We start from the raw sequence: 27,791 nt of genomic DNA, 5'->3' as shown, positions 1-27,791 counted from the left end.
TTTGTAAATTCTGCTAGTCCACCTGCTTTGGGATCTATAAGATTAGTACAGTATAGCTTAAATGACGCCATAAGAGAGAAGCTATCCCTTAGGGTCTCCATCACAGGACCTGGACAGTTTTCATTATTAAGTCTCAAAGACTTCAAGTAAGAAAATGATTTGTCTTAATTATTCAAGGTTGTGAAGTTTAACCACTTATAGAAGAGAGTTGTTAAACCTGTGGATTAGGACCAGATCTCGAGAGCAATGAATCAGTTATTGGACAAAGACCTTTCTTTGGTTGTCATGATTAACTAAACTATATACCTATATCACAGTGTTAAAGCACTGACCTTTTTCAGATGAGATCTTTGTGCCTGATATCTTTATATGGTAAATGTCGGTTTTTGTTCATGTGAAATATTATGGATAATTTACTTCAACACCCTTCCAACAACTTATGCTTTCATAAATCAGTCTTTAATATTATTAAACTCAATAATGTCTGATTTATTGATGCAATAAAATGATGCAAAATATCAATATTGGGATCATACTGACATTTTAGCAATATTTGTCTGTTCATGTGCCATCACTGCATAGTTTTTACCTGAAATCTCAGGGAGATAAACATCTTATGAGTTGAAATTTATTTTCCTCAGTTTTAAGATTACCTGAAATCTTCATATTTCTTAATTTGTGTGTGTTAACAAATTCTGCATAGCCGTGAGTGTGTGTTTGTGTGGGCTATGCGATGGACTGGTTTTCCATTCAGAGTGTTCCCATTCCCACCTTGCATTCACTGCTTGCAAAGGCTACGACTCTCTTGTGTCCCTGAATTAGATGAAGCAGTTAAAAATGTATGATCTCTAATTGTTTCATTACTTACTGCATTTTGAGCCAAGTCTGTGAGGAATGTATAGATGGACTCCGGCATTTATTACCCAGTGTAGTAAAATGAAATATACTGTAATGGTATTTGAGAATGTTATTCCTGATGGAGCTGTATTCTGAGTTCAGAATAATCATTAGTTAATCAAATGTCACAGAATTACAATAGATGTATAATATTAGGAATTGTACAAAAATTAGTAGTTTAGGGGTACATTTAGATGCCTTTGGTTACCCAACTAACAAAATGAGCAGTAAGAAATTGTTGTATTTTGAAATACATTTCTGTATACATTCTTGCATTTTACTTGTATTGTTCTATAATGCTAAGATCTTGCATTAATCTAATGAGTTTCACTTTGCCATCACCATACAGTTATTCACCATTCATTTTGCAAAATAAATTTAATTTTAAAAAACAAATATGAAATTACAAAACTTGACAAAAACAAAAATAAATTGGAGCTCAAAAGAAAGAAAATGAGGGGATCAGGGGATCTAATCTAGTAAATTTTAAAGATGTCAGAATGCATGGTCTCATGCTGTCACTAATTTTGTGTTGGTAAAATGTGAACTACTGTAGCTGTACGTCTTTCTGTATGAACAATTTCTATAAATTAATGCACCCCAGTGCAATATAAAGGTATCTTAGCATGGACTCATCCTTGCAAAATATAATTTTTGGTTCCAGTTAGATCTGCATACAACCTGTGGCTGAATTTTGAGAATAACTGAGAATCGTTTACTGAGAATCATTACTAAGAAAGAGCAGTTGAGGGCTCAATGGCACATTCACACCTGACAGATCTGAAAGCATAGCTGTCACATGCACCTAAGAGTCTAATACTCCCAGATCTTGTGTAGATATGAGCTAGGTATATCCTGAATACATTGGTGAGTGGGATGGGAGCAAGTTCACTGTGGCATACATTCAATGCCTGTGTGCCTGTTCCATATCAAGGTAGCAAGGGAGCATAATCCACCACTTCAGGTAAAGTGTTTTTTTTTCAATCAGTAAGATGCATATTGGATGGTAGCAGGTACTGTAACTCAAGAGTGGGTTCCTGTAGTATTTGTATTGGCTTCTGTACTGATGTTTTTGTAAAAATGTTAATAAAAAACAGGGGATGTGTGTGAGGGTGAGGTTTTTTTTCATTCATTTCCATGACAATACAGTACAGTAGGTGCATTGAAGACTGTGAAGTATCACCTGTCATTCCTTTCCCCATAAATTTCCATAAGAAAAACTGCTTTGTTTGGTAATGCTTGTTACAGTCCATAACAAGACAACAACATAGGAAGTTGGGATCTTTGGCTGTACTGTATTTATCAAAAATAATTTCCCTCATGCTTATTAAATAAAAAGTTACACAATTAATTGGATATATATAGTAACTTTGATATAGTGAATGCTTAAAATGAGTATTTTCTGTTATTTGTTTGGCAAAGCAGAAAACTGTCTGCTGTCACAGCTGTGATTTACGATGTAAAAACCGACGTGGATCCATAGAGTACCTTTACTCTCTGCGTCTGCTGTCAGTGATTGACAAGAAGAGAATGTCAAAGCTTAGGATATCAGGGTGTCATAATGTTGTGATATCTTGTGGCAAATTCTGCTTGACAGACTGAAGATCTTTCATTTCCTCAAAAATCCCGCAATGCCATTGGGCCTTATTTGTGAATGCCTAACCTTAAGCTTCCTACAGAAGCCCCACTGGGAAGTACATTGTGTCTAAGTGTGGAGGTGCCAAATGTTGTGAGGGTTCTGTGATGCCTCACATGGAGTATAAAATTATGTATGGAATATACTTCACATCATGGATATTATATGCCATTAGATTCTTTTTCCCTAATTTATTTGATTCACTTCTCTCATTTGTAGTCAATTAAAAATTTTTGGTATCTTAAAAAGACAGTTTGACCATATAGACTATTTCCAGTTCAACTTTTTGCAGTTCCGTGGTTCAGCGCTAATTACAGTATGTTTTAACTACTGTATGCACAATGAACTGACTTATTGGACCTGACGCTAGGCCCGTATTAAGTGCAGTAGTTTGTCTGATATCCTCCATCAAATGAATCAATTCAGATTTCTTTGAACAGATCCTGTCATTAACTATAATGAGTCATTCAAAAAGAGACCAGCATTACAGAGACTGCTGGGTGGCTAGCTGTTTACATATCTAATTTTATATACCTCTCAATGAAAATTATTCATATGCACCTTATCTGCATAACATAAACTGTTGTTTATCAAAACCGTACTTCATTTCTTACTTTCTGCAGACATATCTCAATGCACTCAATTTTAGACATATCCTTTTACTTTGCGTTCACACTCCACTCTGATTAGACTTTCTGTCAGGAAAGCCTTCATTATACCACCTAAACTAAATATATGCATATTGAAAAGATTATTCCTCCACTCAAAGTACAAAAATAAAAGGTGTATTATTATATTCTCAGTGGGGATGGTATGCTTGAATGAACATAAAACTTGCTAACAAAGCCAAATTTTGTAGAGAGAGACAGGCGAAGATCATGTTCGGTTGAAAACATTTTACACTACATTTTGGAAAAACCTGATCCAGAGATTTGGGCAGATAGGAAGGAGTGGTCCCCAGTGCTTCATTTTCATCTTCACTTTTAACAGATTTGTGTTGGTAGGCTGAAAAGCGTTTAATCTAAAAATCTAATTAAAAGCTTTTAATCCATGCTGCTTTTTGCCTCTTAATAGTGATGACAACACCATCATGGCTGTAGTCCATTTGTATTTTAGTGTTGACTGGTATTATTACGATAATATTGCAAATGTTAGCAGATACTATGTTGGATTGTGCAATATAAAAATGGCAAATGTTCACATAACTACCTGGAGATAAAGATGCTAGCAGAAGTTACTGCCCCTGTGCTTGAAATTCTAAAAGCACAGATGTTAGGTTTGCAATGGTAAACTAGACCGGTTGAGAAATTCTGATGTGCAGTATACTTAAAGGTGAAATTCCTAGACAGATGACAAAGCCTTAGACTTTCAGAGGTTGAATGTACCATATCTTCAGGGTAAGTCAATAAATAACCTTCTGAAGTGATGGCAGAAGAACTAAGGGCACTAAGTGGAAAAATAAATCATCCTCACTTACAAAACATATTTAATGGATAATTCACAAAGTCACACTACCTATTGACATCTTTCTATTGTTACCCAGTTAGCAAACCTAATGGGGATGTTCAATACCTAATACACAATGCAAACACAAGACCTTGTACTGTTTCGTTAGATTTAGCATAATCAGCATTAAAATAATAGTTCTGTGTCAAGCCATTTCACACTGATATTAAAAATAATATTGACTGTGTCTGGAATTTGTCCTTATACAAAGGTGCACTGTCTGAATGGAAACACGAAGGATGCCTCCATTAGGTTCCCTGTACGAACAGTCAATAGTGATGTTTTGTCAAGAGAGATACCACCTACACCAATACTCTTTCAAGAGTTTTCTCCCTGAATGGCCAATGATTTGATACAGAATAACCCTGGTCCAGTCATTTTGCTGATTTGCAGAAGTCTTGTTCTTTTAGTCTCTCATTCTTTTGTGACTTTAAGCATGAAACAGTTCCCATGGTGAAACTAGCAAGTGTAATCATTTTACTGAACACAAACTCATCTTTGTTATTAGGAATACTTTAAAAAACTAATGCAATGAAGCTGGAACTCTAACTGCTGCCAAAAAGAAACATTGCCATGTTTAAGATTACTACAAATTAAGATCTGTCTATAGATTTAAGCAGGCAAACTAAAAAGAATCAGAAGTTACCAATGAAAGTGGCTAACTTTTCAGAACAAATGGTAACATACTGTGTATTACATTTGTTTATATGTTTTACTAAAATGAAAGAAAAAAATTTTTTCTCGACAGACAACAAACAGTGTTACAGTTTTGGTGATGATGATTGGGATACTATTTAACCAACTGAGTAACTTAACCAGGGACAGTCAATCAAACATTAACAATGTTTGATTAGGTGTGATGTCACCTTGTAAATGTCTGTTCTCATAATTTTATGTGTCATGTTTGTGTCAGGTGGTACCACCTGTATTTCTATGTGTTACTAACAGCACTATCCGGCTGCCCTGTGACTTCGTTGCCTGGGGACCTAAGCAAATTTAAGTTGTAAGGTGATTTGTTTAATAAATCATTCTTTTATTTGAATCCAACTTGGTTTCACTTTTGTTACACAGATTCACAACAAATCAGGTTGTTAATGCCAGGAGATTCGGGAGGGGGTTCAAATAAGAAAATATTTTTCTCAGATACAGTATGTGCTGGAGAGCTATGAGCCTCATTAAAGCATTATGAGTGAATATCTCTGAGATCACTGTTAACAATGTGTCTTTTTTTCTAATTGCACATTTCTATTAAGTGACTTTTGCCAGAAAAGTCTGTTTGCCTGAAGTGCATGATAAAAAAAACTGTGTTGACTAGCACAGAAATGATGTTGTGTTTGTATTTTAAAAATGCCCTTAAGATGGAATCCTTAATAATTAATTGACAAAAAATGACATCAGTTGAAAGTACTATTAATTAACATATGCCATTGCAGGAAAGGTCTTGTTTAAAGATTTTTTCCAGAATTTTCTGAGGATGCAAATCAAATTAAATCTTTTTTTTTTCCATGGGAGGTGAAAAACTGACTACTGCAATACCTTTTATGCTATTGGATGTTTATAAATGAGTTCTCAGTCTTTCAAGCAGACCGATTTGTGCAGGAGCTTGAAATCATTTACTGAGGACCCGAGTCATTTTCTTATGACATTTGAAGCTTAATTAGATCCCTGTGGTACCAACAAACCATTTGTGACACAAGGCATGATATTCCATCACTGTTTTAGTGGAAGCAAAGACCTTCAACATTTCACTGAACAATTACATTTAATGAGAATGTATTAAAAGTAGCTTTCAAACTGCTTGCAATATGCCAGCAATATTGCAGTAGGTTATACAATTTTATTGTATGTGTTATTATATTATATGATGTATATGCATAATATTTTATTGCAATATACAAAATTAGGACAAAGGTAAAAAACACAAGGGCAATGATTACATTTTTATTATTAAGTATTTTTAGATTGTAGGCTTTCTCTTTTTCAGTATTTTTATTTGTACACTTCAACTTTTTCTATAGCTGCATAAGTTAATTGATTAAAATATAATGGGAAACACTCACAAAGGGCAAGAAACTGTTTTGGCTACTTATACCACTAAAAATGTGTTACTAGTTAATCACTAGTTAGGATTCTCAAAGTATGAGTAATAGCACTTTTATTCATTCACAATAAAAGACTAATCTGTCTATAGACAAATCTAAAAATGTATGTATTTAATCAAAACTAAGAGATTAATTAAAATATGTTTCTAGGAGCTAATCATAGATATTTTAAAATACCCATTCCATTTTGGCATAATAACTAACAGCACAGACAAGAAAGTAGCACAGATTCCATCAAGAACAGACTGAAATGGCCAATAGCCTACCTGGTCTTTCAGAGTTAAAGGGTGTATGAATATGTAATTTGAAGATTGCAATGGTTCACTCATTCCAGTGAATGTGGAATAACAGTCGATCATGATAAGTAAATGTAAACGTTTATTACTATCTGTTCCTAAGTTTCCTGAAGTTATTGGTTTCAGCATGAGAGTTTCTGTATGAGTTAGCAGAGAGATGTTACAAATAGCTGGAGTTAGATTTTCTCTCTCATATCATATGATTGACTCGGTTACAAGATTTTTTTTTTGCACAATTAGGAAAAATATAATTTGTTGCAAGGTTCTATCAAAATTCCTGATGGAATTTTTGTGAATTTGTACCCTTGACTCCCTGCCACCTAAAATCAATGTTGTATTACTAGCCTGTCATGGCTCCCTGTAGGTAATGGTATGGGAAGCACTTTTTGTCTTTAACAAAGACATGAAATGTCTGTTTGCTGTTTACAATAATAAAGGCTGAGCATTCTTCCTTCTATTTAAAAACACTGAGTCACAGTATTTGCAGCAATTATCCAAGTACTGCTACCGTGTTTTTTCCTAGTAATGTTTCATATTAACTTCCAGTGCTTCAAAGACAAACAGTTTATTTTAGTTTTTAGTTTAGATTGTTTCAATCCATTAATTTTGCTGACAGAAACAATGTATTGTACAAGAGTTAAGTGAAGAATGTTGAGTTAAAGGGTCGGCACAGTGAAAAATAAAGGGATTCCATACCCAGTTTACTAGAATGAAGCTCTCATTAGTGTAGTTATCAAGAAAAATAATTAGCTTTTGGCTAAACACCTTTAGAATTCCGCATGTTTTTCAGCAGTCATTTAATCAGTGAGTCCACATATAGTTTAGCTCAGATGGGAGAAAGACATAAAGGAGAAAGCTAGAAGTATTAATAGTATTGCTGGCAGTTACTCGTGTCATGGAGGAAGGTGTTGATGTGTAAACTGAAAAAAATATTTGGAGGTTTTCTGCTAATAGTCAAATATAAATTAGTGTGTTTCAGAGATCTATGAGTTGTCTGTTAGTTGTACTGAAGATCAGGTAAACAAAAGTTAACTGTTGTATACAAAGTGAGGTAGTCATTATTATAGGAGTAACCCTGTTTAAGCACTGCATATTTAGTGACCCTGACATCTATGATAAAGCTAAGCATTATCTAATGCATTGGTATGTAAAATTACAATATATGTGTATACTGTATTATCATTGTTAGATATTAAAAAATGAATTGATAAAGAAAAATCATTAGACACAATCATAGAATAAATGTAATATTTGATCACATATATTTTAATTCTATCCACAAATTAGAAGATTTTTCCATTTCCTCAATAACATTTCTTCTCGGCTTAGTTAAAATACTTGATTTCATGGAGGCAGGTTGTTTGGAATCTTTCGCTGTTCATTTTTCATCTGGGAATATGTCCTTTGTAATTTAACAAAATGGGACATTATTGGAAGGGGTGAATACTTCTGCAATACCTCTGAATACTGTGTCTTACTAGTAGTACTGTAGTACTGTACGTTTACATATACACATAAACACATACCTACATAGTATACAGTGCCTCCAGATTTATTTATAGCCCAATGAAATAGGAGCACAATACATCATATATTGTACAGTAACATAATGAGTTACATAGTTGATAATGTCTCAAATCCTGCCGATATGATGGCAGGATCAGAATGAAATCTGAGCTCAAGTGCAAGGAGTCTGCTTATGCTTGAGTTTTGTGAGCTCAATGGATCACAGCTTTAAATGTGTTTTTGTTTTAATGTGGTCAAATACATGCATTAATTTGCTCAAATTAAAATGTGGTAGACCAAATACATCCCATTCATCACACAAAAGCTTCAGATCAGCAATAAAAATACTTTAGTACTTAATTCAAGTGCAAAAATGTTGTAAAATTTACAACATTTTAAATGACTGATTATTGAATGGAGTAACTGATTTAATGTGCTGGGATTTTCATACTCCCTACATGGAAAAAGCTCAGATAATTATGAAAGGTTGTTTCATTTTACATAAATATAGATGTACCGTATGTCAGAGCTGATTAAAGGTTTACAATTAATGCAGTGTTTCAACAAAACTCTCTTGTGTTATCTCTGTAGGACAGACCGCAAGTGAAAATGTCACTCCAGGGAACTTAAATGCATGATAACAGCTGGACTAAACCTTGATAAAACCTGATATTCAAAGATGTCTCTAATAGCATTGCACTTAGAAAATAAGATGCTCATTATGTGACAGTTTCTTATTTTCACATTCAAGTGGAAAATATTAAGAAATTTTAAATGAAGGAAAAAAACAGATCCATTATTGACCAATAAAATATTATTACTACTGTATGTTTCATTATTCCTTCACTTGCTTACATCTGAGGACACCCTACCATCTCTACATTAAATAACCAGTGGTGAGATTCATTTTTGCATCCACAGAAGTTGGCGGGTTGATTTCATACTATGCTTCTTTGCAGTGGTAAAGGTAGTACATAGAAATAGACTCGCTAGTTTACAAATTGCATTGTACAAATGAAATATTTTGTATCTTAACTTAGAGCCATCCGTGAATTCTCAGGCAAATAGAAGATTCTTGCCAATAGCTACAAGCTGACACTATTTTTTTCCCCTTGCATTCAACATAAATAAGGGCTTAAAATAGAGATTTAAGTAAAAACAGTAGGTACCCAATTGGAAATCGCTACATTCAGCCCATGTGTAAAAGTATGGGTAATTACAAATAAATGTGTGTATGTGTGTGACTTTTATTAATTAAGTGCCCTATTTGTAGAAGTGATCTCATGTAGGTGCACAATTCCTGTATTCAACACAAATGCACTTAGGTTTTCACAGCAAATTGCATTAGAACAAATAAGACCCAACACTCATGCTCTGTTCCCAAACTAGATGTTTGAAAAGCTCACACCATACAGTACCATGAATACAACTAAAAACTCAATTAGTTATTTTTGTTATTATGAAAATAAACTAAAACAAGAAATCTAGACCTACATTACTGACGTTTACACAGCTGAATACAAAGTCTTAATTTTCTAACAGCTGGACATTGTTAATCCTAATGTAATGCATATCATACACAGAATAGGATACTGTACGTGACTTGTTTTATTGTGAATATTAACAAAATGTGTTTTAGTCTTAGTGATTTTTTAGAGATTTGAGAGTTGGCATTCTTAACAGTTTCAGGATATAAATACATTGTGTTATTAATTTAATTCTATTTATGATTGGACTATCAAGAACCAAGTTATTGAATCCTCACAGAAGTGACAGCTCATTAACAGCAACATTCTTAAATCTTAACCTTATCAAATCCTAGAAAATAAGCAAAGCTGAGACTATTGTTTTTATTTGGATGGGCTATTAACTGTATATCCTAAAATTCCTTATGCCTTTTTTATGATGAAATTTACTTTCAGATATTTAAGAGACTTTAAAATTGTTTACAATATAGCCATTTTAGGGCTAGTCAAAATGGTATCATAAAGCTTTACATTTTAATATTACTAAAAAATAAATTTAATATTGTATATTTTGTATGTTGCCCAGGCAAACTATGTCTTCTCAGTTTCCTTTAATTGCTATTACCCTGTGGTGTTTGCTGAAATTGTAATGTAAGTACTGTATGCTTCATAAATTATAAAATATAGAAAGGGACCATAAACCCATGGCGTAAGCAATGAGAATCTATAGAAAAGCAACTAATCTGTGTGTTGTAAGTATAATAAAATCACAATCATATTGTATGTAAGTTGTACGGTAAAACTTTCATGGGATAAACACTGTTGTTTTGGCCTAAATCCAACACAAGTTATTAAATAAGATTTCACCTGTCCTTCCTGAATTTTCTCTATAAATAACTTTTAAACATACAGTATGAGACAGTCTGTTGTCTACTCTTTCTACAATGCATTTGGAGCATTGTAAAGTATTCTGTGTGGTCTAGGATAGCAACAGTGGTCTAGCTCACAGTCAGCCAATCTATGATGTACAATTGTTACTCAGTAATACAGTATAGACAAGACTGGATTGCCATTTATGAGAAGTGCTTTTCAAATACAGGTAGATGTTGTTTTAATCAAAAAATGAGGATTCAAATGTTAACTTCTCATTTCAGCATATGAAGAAGCTGAACATAATGTGAAATGGTCTGTGGATCATAATCATAATTACTGTTATTTCAGCTAGGTTTTAGGCCTGTTCTGTTAGCTTGACTTAATTATGCATGATACCCATATTGCAAGAACTTAATTGCTTCAGGCACTCAAGAAGCTGATTACAAATCAATGTAGCTTGATTAGGTATTTTCCAACAAAAGTGCTTTTGCTTGCTTTGAATACAGAACAACTAAATTACCCATTTAATGGAACCTTGTCTTTATTGTATAGTTCAGTATAAGTTCTTAGGTGTTTCTAGTGTTTCAGAAAACTTCAAAACACATTAGAACTTGTTTTCACTCACTTCATTGTTAGCGTGTTTAATAAAGGTTTGAAATAAAAAAGAACCAGTTAATCACTGCTATGCAATCTATTGGTGATACCTAGAATAATAACTTATCTGCTAGATGTATAATGCATAGATAGTGTTATGTATTGGAGCTGTGATGCAGTCATAACAGTGTGGTATATTAAGGCTAACCCAACTAGAGGGTTCTGTTTAGGATGTTGTTGTTGTACTCTTGAACAAAATGGTTCACTGACGTTGTTTCAGTAAATGCTCTGCTGTATAAATTTGCTCTTGATCAATTTGTGTGGTTAGATAAAGGATTAAATAAGCCCAGATTTTAAGTAACCCCATATACGAGGGTTAAAATGTGGTAATACCATGTAAGTGTCTCATCCAAAGGTCCCGAGTCACTATATTGGGACATTAGGTTAGAGATTTTAGTTTAGAGGGAAGACTGTCCAAGCAGCACCACTTACACAGCAACCTTGTTTTTCTTAGAAAACACAGACCAGACTCAGCCTTTAATATAGCATCACTACTTGAATTTTGTTGGTTCATTACTGGTTTGGTTGCCATAGAGATGCAGGTTCTGACTTTTCAGCTGTTATTATCTGGGTCACTTTCTTGTATTGGAATGTGAATCTGTTCTTGATGACACTATATTTGGCTTTTTATGTTTCCTCTGGGTGCATTCTTCTTTGCTTTGAAGAGGACATTCGTAGTTCATTTTGGCCTGTATTTTCATATGTTGGAATTGTAACTTAAATCTTATATTAGGTCACAGCCTTTTTCCTACAAGCCATAGGTGTGTGAATTATAAACAACATTAAAAAGGTTTGCTGTTGTATACATTGAACTGTCTCAGAAGTTCTGGATTAACCAATATTTTGCAATACATTACAATATACAGTATAATAACTGCATACAGTATGCATATGTTGTGAATATTTTATGAAAATGCAGCAGGTATCATGTAAGATTGTTTTTAATTACAAGTTCTACTATAATGGTAGACTTATGTCTTAGTGTAACTACTTATAACTTAGTATGTTGTAAGTCTGACTACACTATGCGAAGCATTAAGCCTTTGTGGAAATTGAAATATATTAAATTTAACCTTAGAAAATGTGAATAACAACAATAGGTAAGATGATATAAGATCATGGTTTGAAGAGATATCTGAAATATACAGTATATGACATTATATCAATTATATATTCAAATAAGATTTTCATACTTTAGCAAGGTTTTCTTTAAATGGGTAAAAAATATTTCCACACCATAACAGATGCTAAATGTGTACTATCAGTGCATGTAAATAATATTATCCATGTTATGCTCATTTTAAAATGGGGTATACTATATTGAATATTCATTTTTATTTTGTATGTTTTATGAAGGTGAGTACTGTTATGTTTATTTTTTTTAAATGTGAATCCATATAAGGAGCTTTAAGAAAATAAGTTAGTTTTATTTTTTCTCACATTAAGAAAATTGACTGAAGGAAGTGTGGTTTTGGTACCACAGAACAGTAAATACGAGAAGAAACCAAAGTGTCCTATATAATAATTAGATATATTATATAATTATATATAATATATACTATAATTATATATATTAAACAGGGCACCTTGGTTACATCTGGCCTTGGCCATTGTGTTCTTTATAACTGATTAAAAGGACTATTAGAACAAAGGATCATATTCATATATTTTTACTGCCATGGTAACACTTTCCTAATGAGAAAACAACTCTAGAAAGATCTCTAGGAAGTGCATCATGTCTTCCAGGATACAACTTTGGTTTAGTTCAATTTATTTTTTTGAGTTTGTAACAGTATGGGTTTACTTTTTTAGTGAACTTTGCATGATTTAAAACTTCCAGGAGAGTCTACAGAAATAATCAACAGACATCTGAAGATCCAAAAACTGATATTTCCAGAGGAGCAATTTGTATTACAGAACAGCTGTTGGTTGTGAAAATGTAGAACTTCAAAATGTGATTGGCACAAATTCTAGCATTCATGAATGTATGCTGAAAATATAACAAATGATTTTATATAAAAATACACATTCATTTGAATTGTTTAATGTTATTGATTATTACATACAAAACAAAATACACCCTTACCTGAATCCCCTGCAATAGTTTACTATATACAGTATACACATAATCATCCAGGTGGATGCTGCACATTGGTGGTGGTGGAGGGGAGTCCCTATTACATGTAAAGCACTTTGAGTGGAGTGTCCAGAAAAGCGCTATATAAGTGTAAGCAATTATTAAAATTATTATTATAAGGTTTGTGCATATATATGGAAAGTGAAGTTATTCAAGTCAAATATTAGTAATTAAATGTAGGTACAGTAATGCCCCATTTCACCTCGTTGGCCCTGGGTTCCATTACAGCTGAACATGTGGGTTTTCTTTGGGTACCCTGGTTTCTCCTAATATTAATTACCTATACATTGTCTTTCAGTGTGTGCATGCTCTGTTATTGACAGAAGTTCAGTCCAGTGTGTACTCCTGTCTTTTACCCTCTGCTGAGATAAACATCAGGTTGCCACAACCCTTACCAGGAATAAGCAACTTTCCAATAAAGCACAGATAAAATAAATGCTTTTTAATAGCTCCTGCATAATGAAATACTGGTTTGCAAGCAAACTGTCATCTAAGCCTGCTAGGTTATCGCTACTTGGCAAATCTGTGCCCTGAATCAAAATACTTCTTAAATTTAAATTAATATTTTGTAATAAATGTTTTGAAAAATACAGCAGACTAAACTTTCTATCAAGTAATGAGAGTAAACACTTAGAATACGGAACAATTGCCTGGGATATGAGGTGTATAACGTGCTGTAAAACTAAGACTTTCTGTGATTTAATATTCTTTTCTGTATTAGTTTTATTTTTGTTGCTGTTACATTTTTTCAAGAAATAACGTACTTAATTTGCTTAACTTAATCTTTATTGTGCTCTGAAGATTATGACAGAAATACAAATAGAAATCTCCTAGGATGCGACGATGCAGTAAAGTATAAATAAATCTTCAATCAACTCCAGAAAGTCATAGGTGACTTGTACTGGTGTGATTGATAATATTGATAACTTCAAAGGACATTTTCAGTTTCTTAGCATGTTTGCTGTAATATAAATCAAAATACTCTGATTAATACAATGCTGGTGTTTCTCAGCACCTAATCCATGATGAGAGCTGCTTGATTTATTTGAGTGCTCTTTACTCTTTAAGGACAAAGCTAATTTCACATTAGGGTAAATTAATTAAGTAGTTGTAATGGTCCTACTATTTTGACAATATCTAAAAGTATGTGTAAAAATTGCTTTGAAGTTTTTCAAATTTTGTTATAATGTGTTGGAGAGATATAATGAATATGACTATACAAACTGAGGACCAACACCGTTTGCAAAGATAATTTATATACAGTATATAAATTAATTAATTGTCATGTTGCCCCAGTGAAGTAAGATAGTGAATACTAGCTTCACCATATTTTGAAAAGCTTCAGGAGTATTTCTTTGATTGCTGTATCTAATTAGGGTGAAGTGCTGCAATTCTCTCCCTATGAATCCCATAGTGAAGTGCTTTGGAGCTCACCACTCTGTATTTAAACTTCTGCTAACCAGGTGTTTGCCATTATTTGAAACTAAAGTGCAATCAGGTGTCATAATTAACTGGCAATCAACACAAACTAAAATTGCTCCAATTATACCAAATGTAAGACACTACTCTACCATGTTGGATTGCTAAAAGTAAACTTTATGAAGCAGTCAACTGTGTGTTCTATGTGTTCACACTCTGCCTCAAATCTCCTGCTGGTATATAAACTAAGGGTGTGAAACATACCTCACAACTTGACTTAATAATCAGAACTATCCCTGAATTATCTTTGGTCTGTGTAACACTTTGACTTGTAAACACTGGGGCAGCCCTAGAAAAGGAAATACTTGCCATACTCAGATATGTGTCATTCTGCACCCCCTGTACTAACTAAAATTACTCACATCAGGATTTTACTTGTTTCTTATTTAAAAGACATTTAAAACACTTTCATTGTATAAATGCTCACATCTATCTGTTCTGATTGGCCATGATAGACTATTCAGTTCACCCATCCATCTATTCACATTCTAACCACTTATTACTAGTGAGTGTCACAGTGGTAACAGACTGAGCTGGGTAGACCACTTTGCTTTCTCCAATGACAGGGGGATTCCCAAGCAAGCTAAGAGATATAATCTTTCCAGCATGTCTTAGGTCTGTTCCCTGGTGTCTCTTCCCAGGGGCTTGTGCCTGGTATACCTTCAGTTGGAGCCACCTAGGGAGGGGGAGTATACTCATGAGATGCCCAAAACACCTCAGACCTGCTCCTCTCAGTCCAGCGGAGCATTGACTGTACTCCTACAGTAGGTCCTCCCAGATTGCCAAGCTCCTCACCCTGTTATGGAGAGAAAGTCCAGTAGCCCTATTAAGAAATCTCTTTCTTGCACTTGTACTTACAATCTCATTCTTTCTGACACTACCCAACGCTTGTGACCACAGATGGATAAAAAAACCACGAGCCTTGTCTGAAAACTTGCATTACTGGCAATGCAGTACCAAATGCAGTGGTCAGTCTTGCGACCCCGAGGTACTTAAAATCCTCCACCTGGGGCAGCTGTTCCCCCCTCACTGGGAGAGAGCAATCCACTCTTTTTAAAGGTGCTGACTATCTTCCCAACTGCATCACACCAGGCTTTGTACATCTCCAATTGGTGCCGGAGATCTCTTGTGGGAATGGTTACGCCTCTTGTGTTATAGATGGTTGCATCTCTTCTGTTTGCAGATGAGTTTGTCCTCTTTGCCTCATCTGACTTACTACCAGTTCCATTGTGGTAGGGCTGCAGGGAAGGATGAGATCTGGTCCCACTGAAGATGTGAAACACAGAAGATGCTGGACATCATTGGGATGTTTTGGATAAACACCTTGTCAATGTTGCATGTAAGGCAGGAATAGTACCTCTGGACTGGCGGATTGGGGTGTTGGTCCCCATTTTTAAAAAGGGAGACCAGAGGGTGTGATCCAACTTCCTCAGGAAAGCCTATTCCAGGTTGTTGGAAAGGAGACTCTGCCCAATAGTGGGAGCCTCAAACAGGATAAATAATGTGGATTCCTCCCTTGCCGTGGAACAGTAGACCAACTCCTTTCCAGTCTTGTCTACACATGCTTAGTGGAGTTGGAGAATGCTTATGATTGTGTACCCTGGGGTATCTTGTGGGAGGTGCTGCGGGAGTATGGTGTGCCAGGGCCTCTGCTGTGTGACTTCTGGTCCCTGCATTAGCGGAGCAACAGTTGTATCTGTATTCTCGTCAGGGTTGACGTCAGACTGTGCCAAGGGTGCATCTTATCTCCTCTTCTGTTCATAATCTTAATGGACAGGATATCAAAACACAGCCAAGGATTGGAGTGTATCCAGTTTCGGGATGGGAGGGTTGCATCTCCGCTGTTTACGGTTGATGTTGTCCGCTCTTCCTCATCTAACTGAATATTCAATTCAAACCCACCAAATTCCAGCTGCCCTTGACTAGTCTGAGACTATATGGGAAGTAAGGATCACAGTTAGCTAGTAAAAGCCTTAATTTAAACCAGCAGTGACAGCTAAACTTAACCTGTGTGCTAAAGAAGTGCTTTTACTGATTGAACCACTCAGAAGCCCCAGTAATTGTATTTTATTTTGACAATAGTCAAACAATTTCCAAGTTATACGTATTCATAGATCATTACTTTTTATTTAAAAAAAACGTTCTGTGATAATTAACAAAACAAAATACCTAACAGTCCTAAACCTTAAGCTTTTTCACGTTACATTGGAAACAATTTCTGTCATCTTTTATTCTTAAATATTTTAATACTTAAAATAATAAATTTGGTTTAAGATATATATATATTTTATCAGTACCTAATAGATTTGACCACCCAAGAACACTAGTGTTAAATGAAAAAAGTGGTAAAGAAATTGGATGAATTGATGATGGTGAATTTTGTCTGTGACACACTGCAGCTAAAGTCTCACTACAAAACCAGTAAACTAATGCTGTCTTTGGAATATATTTTAAAACTAATAATAGCTACTGTACATGTCAAGTGATTAGATATCTGTCTGAGGTATGAGAAATCTTGGAAACTTTGGTAAATATAAATACATTGAACAAAATGTAAGTGATGTTATCTAGTATGTTAAATTGATTTTCTTTAAAATATTAACAAACAGTATTGGCCAACATGTATTGGAATTCACATTGCCCTTTATTGCTAAAATACTGCAATGCCTTAATGTGGATAACACACATAACAGTTATAAATAACACTGCAAAGTCTAGATGCTTTGTAAACTCAATGAAAAAAAATAAACTGTATTGTACTCTTGACTAAATACAATGGAATATAATGCACCTTTTGCATGTAACACATTGTTTTTTATTCTACAAAACATATGAGCTACATTTAAATATACACTTAATAAAAGTACAGAATAAGTTTAGTTTACATTATATAATAAAATATTAACTTTCACTGCACTGAATCTAGACTGTAAGACAAAGCTGGAAGTGAAGCTTATCGTACGGACAGAATGTTTTTTTGACAAGGGTTTGCAGAAGGAGTCAATCAGCAGCATCCTTGCACTCAACTAGTCTGCCTCTGGGTTTGTGCCTTCAGGGTTCCTTTAATCTTCCTAATCTCTCAGACAGAATGTACTTTTTCTTAAAACTCAGTTCTATCTGTGATTGCAGGGAGGCCAGTGAGTGGAATGTCAGGTGTAAAAAGCCTTTTCAATACTTTGGAGTTTGCGTAGACCTCCTACAGTAGAATACATATTGAAAAACAGCACCTCCACACTTTCTCACAAATTATTAGATTTATGTACATTTATGTAAATTATTAGACACGTACATTTGGTAAACTGTACTACAACACAATGCATTGCTTCAGGTCTAACTGTGTTATTTCCCAGATGTTGTTTAATGCCACAACAATATTTGTGTTTAGACATTTCAAGCCTAAAATAAAAACTGTTATTTACTTGATCTTTATTTTATAAATGATCTAAGTTAATGTTCATTCAGAAGAAAAAATACTTCTAAAATTTAGAAATGGCCCCTGTTGTCTTCATGTGGGTTAGCTAGTGCCTTTTTTTTAGATCATTTTAAGAGATTGAAAATGTCATGCTAATGTTTTTTTCTCAACAGTGGAATCCCTGGTAAAAAATGTGGAACTATCATCGTCAAAGCAGAGGAGCTGAGCAACTGCAGAGTAAGTGTTCTGTAGGAATTTATAGCTAATACCAAAGTCATTCACTCCTGTAATGTATTGTACTATAGCGCTCTTGGGTTCACATGGGTAATCTCCCTTCAGCCTGGCGGCTGAGGTCCCTGCTATTCACAGGGAAGGGCAGGGACGTCACTGCGCTGACTCAAACAACCTGCAGTGTCCGCCGTATGCGTTACAGTACTTAGTTAACTTACGGAGTTAACTTAATTATTAACTTATGATAGCAAAACTATTTTGGTACTTTTCAATCACTTTTAATAATTTGCAGTTGAATGGATTTTATAGTGCAGATGTGATTGTTTTCAAACCCTTGTTTAAAATGTCAGATGAATCTTTGGCACATTTGTATAAGTTAGGATATATACTGTACCTTACCTGTTCTTTCTAGCAGATTTCACTTAAGATGCCAGAATAGTTATGACAATCTCGTGGGCACTGGAGACAAGCATTTCTAACCAAACAGGCTGCAACTGCAGACACTGGGTTTACCTGTGATAACTCACCAGGGCACCAACCATGGCTGTACAAGGCACAGTTCTGCTTGCTAAAGAATTTTATCGTGGGTTACCTCAAGCACTAAATGCAAACCAATCTCTCTGCTGATTTAAAAGCAGGCTATGCCACTTTGGGGATCAACGACTCTCTCCTTCAGCTGCTGGAGAAGAGGTCTGCAACTTCTCCATCATTTTGTGAAAAAGAAAGTAATGTGTTCCCAATGAAAGATCTTAAAATCAATTTAATTCAGTGAACAGAGGATTAAAAACTCAAACAATAAGGATAACAATAAATGTCCCATCTCAGACTTCAGTCATCGGCCACGTTTACCCTTTAATTCTAAACTGCAAATATTTACATAAAACTCTTTTCATAGGGATCAAAAATCAGCTCTAATTGTACGTTTTTAATTTCACCAAAGACCTTTTGTAGTGACCTATTATAAGCTGTTAATAAATGTGTACATTAAATTATTTGTAAAAGCTCTTTAAATGTGTATGGAGACATACTATACTTGAGATTAATACATTAAATACTCTTTGGTCTTTCTAAGTATTATGCTAAAAACAAATTTAGCAAACCAATGCTGACACACTGTGGGTATGTGTCAACAATTTTATAGCTGTCAACCCTTCCAAGCAGCTCAAAGATCACTTCTGACAGCTATCCGGTGTCTGCTTTGTAAAATATTGTTTTAAAGTGATGTCACTTTTTAATTGTTGCAGTTTTATAGAAGAATGGTTTTTGACATTTGAAAAATATCCCAAGTACAATATGCTTTGCCATCTTTTTTCTTTTTTTAACAAACAAGATGCACATGGGACGTAGTTTCAGACTAAATGCCAATTAATGACATGCTCAAGAAGTGAGAGAAGATGTCTCCAATTAGGGCAAGACAGATTATCTGAATATGTATTCTCTGTTTCTCTAGAAACAGATAACAGATAAGACAGATGAAAACTTAGTTTAAAAAAAGGTGGCAGAAAATCTTTGTATTAAATGCATAATACCAAAAGATTAGTTAAAAGAATGCTGGGATTTAAACAATTTAAAAAAACGTAAGTATGGTTTCTGTAGCAGTAAAGGTCAGGTTTTCCTCATCTGTACTTCCAGAATATTAATCCTACTATTCTGACATGTTTTACTTAAAATCAAGTCATACCAGGACTCACACATTATATCTTTGTAAAGAATCAGCAGAATTTAGATATCCACTCTAATATCACTTCACCTTAAAATACTATGTAATAACATTTGTGGATATGACTTTTTTATGTTTTATGTCTTGTTTCTATATTGCTGTTTGGCATACTCAGTATCCCCAAATAATTATTCATTAAAATGATTTGCTGGAAAGAAGAATAAAAATATAGCATTACACATTTTCCATTACTAATCCATTATCTTTATGAAGTTTTTTGTAGGATTTTTTATTTTCATTTTTGTTAATAATGAAAACAGTAATAACAGAATGCAAAATATAGATTTGAGGTGCATGGCCCAACTTGTGACTGAAAGTTTAGTACCCATTACATATGTAGTTTTTAATTTACTGCAATAATCAGAAATTGTAATGGTAAATTGCAAGAGTACAGTACTTGATGACTTTTCGGAATCAAACATATTAATTTATAGTCCCACACAGTGATTCTACAGTAAATATACAAAATACAATTTATTGATATAAAACTCAAACATGCATAACAAAGAACAGGCATAATAGAAAATATTTGTGAGATGATCTGCTGTGGTAAAAAAAGTTGATCGTTCACTCAGGGATTACAAGGAGAACAGTTAATAACTTCAGAGTTGAAATTAGTTAGACTATAATGTGTAATGGTCCACCTTGTAAGGTTTTATCAGTCTGGGAACAGAGAGAGAGGAAGGGGGTGAGAGCTTTGCTTTGCATTGAGCTTTGCAGCTAGCATTGACCCTTAGGCAGCTCTGACAAAATTAGTGTTGGTGAACTTCAGTATTGAAATAAGAGTAGACAGGTGGGGGGAGCTCAGTTTGTCCCGGTTATAGCTTGGCTCTGAATATGCTTAATGTTCAAGATGTCAACATAAACTGTCCAACTGTCTTGATCAAGTGAATCATGTGTTGATCAAGTGAAAGTAACAGTGAGACTGCAAACAAAGATTTCTTCTGCTTCAGAAAAATTATCTTGGGCAGAATTCTGCACTTTACTGACTCACTCTCTCGGCATGGCGTCTTAGAGAAAAGTTTTAAGTACTTAGACTGCTTGTAGTCATGTGGATGGAAAAGTCAGATTGCCAGTTCAGCTAGAGAGAGATGAGGAGCCACTGAGTTAACCTTTGAAAATGAGCTGGTTTCTCACTTTTAAGGTCCGGCATTACACGTTTTTGATTGGTTAGGATTCTGTAAGGTATAGTGCTGGTACCCACCATGAAGATCAGATCCCCCATTACTTTGGGTGATGAACAGTGGCCTTGGACCTGGAGTCTACTGTATCTACATGATATGTAATTAAATGAACAGCACCGGATACAGTTAATCAGTCTCTTATCAGAGGGTTATATTAGCCATATTACTATGCCCTTACACAGAGAGGCACCAAACTGCTTGGTCAAGGCAACACAAAGTTTATTTTAAATCATTAATATTACTTAGTTCTGAGTGAAATAATATGCTTTGCTCCTACATACAGTATATGGTTGACTTTCTAGCATTTTAAGCAATTTTGGAAAGAAGTATATTTCCTTGAGAAACTCTTTTCCACTGTAACAAAACAAACACACAGTGATAGTGGAATTAAATGCCAGACAGATGTTACATTGTTGTATTTAATATTAATATATTCCCTAGTTACCACTGTCTTTCCCTGATGGGTTTAGCCTGAATTTAGCAGCAATTCTGAAGAAAGATTCTAAACCATAAGTATCTGTAAAATGTCTGACTTGAGACAATTTGAATAGCATCATTTTGTGCAAAGACAGTATAATGGAAAAAGTCTGTGACAAGCTGTCTAAGCATGTTACATTTAGGACCCTGAGAGGTTGCAAAATGAATTAAAATGACCTGGTAATCTGAAGTTCAGTCAGGAACCTCGAGAGGTTAATTTATCAGTCCTTTGAAACTGATCTTACAAATCCTTAAGTATTACAGTAAATGTATTTCCATAACTGTCAAAATGTAAAATGTTTTCTTATTATTAATTAGTATTATCATGAAAAATATTAAGGGACATTCTACAGATGATGCACTTAAAGGTAAATGTTAACACTAAACTGTTGTGCAGAAAAACGGCACCTAAAAAGTGAAGATGTGTCTTTGAAAGGCTACATACAGCAGTTTACCCCTTGTATTCAACATATGAGTGTCCCTTCTATAAAAAGTTGACTGATTTGAAATCTGTCCTAAGGAATTATCTTTCTCCAGAAGACATTACTGTCCATTTTCCTATATTAAATTCTTAGCAGAATCTGTTGAAGTTGTTACAGACAAAATATTTAATTATTTTGGTGGTTATAATCTGCTGGTAAACATCTGCTGGTGTTTTATTTTGACAAGAGTTCCACAATCTGTTACACATCAGTTCTTTAAAAAATTGAAGATTGGATGGGGCAAGATCCAGACTGTAGTTTGACTGTGGTAGAGTTTTGGTCAAAGTTTTGGTCACCTGAGTACTGTGTAGTGTAGTGTGGTCTTGCTGCAACTTGTTTCAATCAAAATATTACCAAATTGGATTCCTAAAAGATGGCATCTGAGGCTGAAGATTAGTTTCTGATTATAAGGTCCTACAGGTAGTTCCATCTAGGCTAAGCATTCAGAAAAGGTCCACTAGGATGGACTCAAAAACCATGTGAGTTGTCAGAAAATATATTGGAAAAGAGAGGAATTATGCAGATTTGATATCCCGGACGAGCCCCCAAAAATGTTACGACCCCAAGTGTCTAGGGGTAAAGAGGTGTAACATTTAGGATAATTTTTGGAAGCAGGTGGGTTCTGGTGAGGTGTTAGGAAGCATGATAACAAGGTTGGGTGCAAAAGTGATGATTTTAAGTTGAATAAATGACTGATAAGACACGATAACACACAGGGGTAAGGAACTAGAGTGGTGCCAACGAAAAGAAAATAACAAACAAAATGGATCTGGCTAGGAAAGTGATTGAAAGCTAACCTGATTGCAAAAGAAAACCCGAAACACACAGTCTTCGGCGTCTTTAACACCCTAGCTAACCTCCACTGACTACCCAAAACCATACAAGACAAACGGCACTCACCCCTACTAAACTAGTGTTACTAATACAAAATCAACTAAGTGTGTAGGATGTACCCAACAACCTAAACTAACCTTATACACATAAATTCACACAAAAACACAAGTGAACTAGGAATACAAATAAGGGAAAACGAGAGTAATCAAGAGGAACAGGGTACAAAAGAACACAAAGATTGAACATATAACACGTTAGGGCAAGGTTATAGAAAAACAAGGATAAACACACAAACAAACGAAAGTACAAAGAAGACGAACAGAAACAAACAAAAGCCAAAGCTATAAGAAAACACACACACACACACACACACACACACACACACACACACACACACACACACACACAAAGCAAAACAACAAACCAACAAAGCCGAAGCCGAAGCCGAAGCCGAAGCCGAAGCCGAAGCCGAAGCCGAAGCCGAAGCCGAAGCAAAATCAGAAGCGAAGCGAAGCGAAGCGAAGCGATAACCAAAGCCAAGCAGGACTGAAGTCAAACAAAAGGCTTCTTCCTTCTGAAAACCTCCATGTTATATACTGAATAAGATGCACTCTGATTGGATGAGAAGCTGATTGATGATGATGTCGTATTGAAACAGTGGTGTAATGGTGGGCCAATGGGGGAGGGAGAACAATCAAAGCTCAGCAGTGTGGAACATAACAAAAACACACAGACCACACACTGGGACGTAACAGAAGTACTATAAATGATACATGATTACTGGTAGACTTTAAATGTTCTTTGAAAATTCTGGTTCTGTGACTAAGATCTCATTTTTCTCTCTCTTTTAGGAAGTTGTGATGATGCAGTTCTGTGGAAATAAATTAGACAAGAAAGACTTCTTTGGAAAGTCTGACCCCTTTTTGGTCTTCTATCGCAGCAACGAAGATGGAACGTAAGTGCATTGTAGGTTGTTCATTATTTAATTACTTTGAATATTGATGTGAACTGAGAGCTGTTTGTCATTTGCGAGTAAAAAGCCTACAAAATTCACATTAGTCTTAAGTGTTTTTTCTCATCAAGTGAGATTATGGTTGCCAAGATTAGTGATCCACTTCAGCACAGTGGAATATGATCAGGTCTTGGTGTTAGCGAATAAAATGACCTGCATACATAAAGTAAATTATATTAACTATTCAGTTGAAAGCTGAAATATCCAATATCCTCTAATATCCAATCACTGCCTTTTATTGTTCTGGTCAAGTTTCTTTTCTGGCACATCAATCCATTGCATTAAATGTAAGGCATTTAAAACAGTCAATGTAGTTTTAATGTTCTTAATGGATTTAAAAAAACACATACAGTAGGCCATTGATTTGCTCGGCTCTTTGCAGCATTCTTCTGCAGTTTTTTAACAAACATTTCGAGATATGTGATATATTTCAGATGTACAGGAAGAGCAAATATAACAAGAAAGCAGTGGAAAAAATGATTCTTAGATCTATCCTTAGACTATTAAGCATGCTATTCTGAAAAATGCAGTGCCATTTTACCTCATGTGAAACATTTTACGGGGCAGTGAATGATTTAATTTTTTAATTTGTATATAAATCCAATATTTTAGCTTAACCAAAATATGTATATTGCACCTTAACAATACTGAAATGTGTCTACCTTTGCCTCCTTTTAAATGTACTTTAATAATATATACAGTAGATGTAGAAGATGTCATCAACTAAATGACGCAAGATCAGTTAGTTACAACTACTATACATATGAAAGGCAATTGTGTCTCATGTTTTTTTTTTGCTTTTTCAGAAAGTTAATTATACAATGTAAGTTTACTTGGAAAAGTGTGATTTCTGTAAGAATTTAAGAATGTAAGAATGTCGGTCTTTTTCTTCTTTTGATAAATATTGTATGAATTTCAAATTTGTCAAAAATACTTACATAATATAAACATTACAACTTTCCAGAAATCTGAGCTGGGCTGTATGATCTGCAGTGATTTGTCTTTAACCTTTGTCTGGCTTGATTTTGTCAATGGTTTGGAGTCTCCAAAAACTGAAAACAGTGAACTAGGTACAGTAGGTAGGTTAGGTCCCCTTTTCATGCCATAAAGGCCCATGGGGATTGTGGGGCAAGGGCCACCATTTTCCTCAACCATCCAACACTGGAGGTGAAGGTGATGTGGTCAGCATCACACTCCAGCAGGCCTATTATCCCTGGAAGGATTAACACCTGGTACTCACTTGGAAAGCAGGCGAAGTGGATGTGGGAGCTGTCTGGAAGGATTTAGAGTAAGCTACATCGCTTGCCCCTACCTGGGATTGAACCCAGGACCTTCCTGTCAGGAGCTAGACACCTTTCCATCTGAGCTACCATGGCTCCCAAACAGTGAGCAAAGGAGGGGTTAATAGTTTTTTTATCAGTAGTGCCTCTTTGAGTGACTTTAGTGACAAAATCCCTAACGATGGTATAAATTTAAAAAAACTTTCAAATGGCAAAGTTTAGATGTGAAGTTCATTTAATCTTAAAGAACATGTTCTTCTAAGGAACAACATTGTTTTTGATAAGAAATCCTTAAATCAGAAACCACTACAATAATACAGAAGCCACTTGAAACACTGTGCTGCTTTAAATGGAAAAACGTCCTGTTTAAGGAATGTTTGAGCACTTCATACTGGATAATATATTAATTGAAGCAAATTGTCAGTAATGCATGTCCATAATAGACTCCTAGAAACCTTGTGTTCCTTTCAAGTTCTTATGTAATTATGTATAAATATGAAATGTAAACCATGTTATGTACACCCATCAATCAATTTGTGAATGTAATTTGTTTCTTGAAAATCATTTATAAGGTGATATTTCATAAAGGTGAAAATCCGTAGACCCAAATAACCATTACTTCACATGTAACCTTCTTATTCATTCCCAAGGTTGACAAAATCACGCAGCATTACTTGTTCTTACCCTTCGAGAGCCCTGAATTCTAAAAGTAAAAATGTATTGCTTGTTTATGATAATCCTATTTATCCTAGTACAGTAGACAAACATGTACACATTCTAAAAATGTAGATTAATTGATGAAGAGATAAGGAATGTATTTTCCATTTTTCTGTGAAGGACACACCTTAATTGCAGTGAAAATCTCTTTATAAATGTGAAGAACAGGTGTAAAAATGCAAGCTTTATTCTACAATTCTACAATTGCTGTTGCTTGTTTAAAAAGTGCTAACAATTTAGTTAAGTAAAATGTACCTTTTTCTAAATTTATAATAACTGTACCGTAGAAAACTTTTACCAGCAAACGACCCTCTAGTTTAATAATAATTATTGTTTCAATAACTGTGAAATAAGTTAGACATATTGATCTATAACTACTTAAAAATGTAAAAATGCTTTCTATCCAATGGGTCCTGAGTGACTGGTGGAGAGTCAGGAGGCCTCTGAGTACCATCTCTTGTTAATTTGTCTTAAGTACAACTGGCACAATGCCATAAGACCCTATTTATCTTAATGTTATTCTAGTACATGTTACTCTTCGACCTTTTAAAATACCCTTTTCCTGTGTATTTTTCCTTTGTTTTAGAAGTCACTTCAGAAAAACTGTCATTTAAAATAATTCTGCAGAGACTGGTTTATACAGAGGAACATTTACTGAAGCAATTTTAATGAATTGCCTTGATCACGTTTACACAGCTAGACGGCATCTCACCAGGAGGTACTGCTTCTAAAGTGACTAGAAAAGACTGTAAGAGTATCTTTAGACATTAAAATGGCAGTGCAAAATGTGCTTTAAACCTGTCCTGCTCTTATTCAGGTATCTACAATAGTTTTAAGATAGTGTTGTCCTATCTTTTTCCAGTATACATTTGAAATTATTTGCAGAAATTTGTCTATTTTGTTCATAACAGGTTTACTATCTGCCACAAAACAGAAGTTGTAAAGAACACACTCAATCCAGTATGGCAAGCTTTTCGAATTCCAGTCCGAGCACTCTGCAATGGAGATTTTGACAGGTGAGTAAATGAAAGTGCAAATATTGTTTTTTGTTGATGGTTACCCAGGACTCTCTTAGTACCCTATTTGAATGGCATGGAACAGTTAAACAGAAAACAATTAATGAAATTGAAAAACAGAGAAGCCAAACTTAAAATTCAACTTTAAGAAAAACGTATTAAAAAGATAATTGAACTAATTAGGAAAAATGAAATGGCAGTAATGAGTTTTTAAAAGGGATTTAAGAAGTTTCAATAGAGAATGAACAAGGCTAACAGACTAGTTCAGTAGCAAATAGATAACTAAGGAATACATGGATTGAAAATATTTGATACCAGTCAAATATAGTTTGATATAAGATTATTCCATACCATTAATAATGTTTCAGATGTTGGCCACACATTTAAAAAAAATATATAAATCTCATTGTGACCAGGAACCTTGGGTTAAAATGGTTGAAATATGATTATAACACGATTCTGTTGAAATACAACAAGCAACATTCTGAGCATATTGAAATCTTCTAACAATGCGGTTGGAAGCACCTGAGTAGAAAACATTACAGTAGTCTACTGTAGTGAAGAAAGCATGAATCAGTGTCTTAGAATGACAAAGTGACAAAGAAGGGCATATTCAGGTAATACTACTAAAGTGGAAAAACAAACTTTCACATACTATCCTATCAAGCAGTATGAATGTCACCTTAGCCTTTCAAAATGTTTCTACGATATCCACAACACTGCAGATTCATCACAATTGATCTGTAGAAATTTGTCATGTGTCTCAACTTTTTTAATTTACTAACACAAAACCACCTGCCCAAAAGAATAATATTAGCATCATTTTAAATGCTGATATACACCAGTACAGTATTGTCATCACATAAATTAAAAA

At 34.5% G+C, this 27,791-nt stretch overlaps 1 protein-coding gene across 1 annotated transcript in view; it reads left to right on the top strand.

Annotated features, from left to right (window-relative positions):
* The window catches only part of LOC148655015 (copine-8), a 169,682-nt gene that overhangs the window by 88,096 nt on the left and 53,795 nt on the right, over window positions 1-27,791 (top strand). Inside the window, exons 7-9 of the mRNA XM_088645067.1 lie at window positions 18,138-18,201; window positions 23,744-23,847; window positions 26,813-26,917. Of these exons, the coding sequence (XP_088501193.1) occupies window positions 18,138-18,201; window positions 23,744-23,847; window positions 26,813-26,917 (273 nt within the window). The remainder of the gene's footprint in view (window positions 1-18,137; window positions 18,202-23,743; window positions 23,848-26,812; window positions 26,918-27,791) is intronic.

This window comes from Lepisosteus platostomus, chromosome 9, assembly GCF_059453375.1.
Source record: "Lepisosteus platostomus isolate fLepPlt1 chromosome 9, fLepPlt1.hap1, whole genome shotgun sequence".
Taxonomy (NCBI): domain Eukaryota; kingdom Metazoa; phylum Chordata; class Actinopteri; order Semionotiformes; family Lepisosteidae; genus Lepisosteus; species Lepisosteus platostomus.
This window is presented reverse-complemented; position numbering and strand designations above follow the sequence as displayed.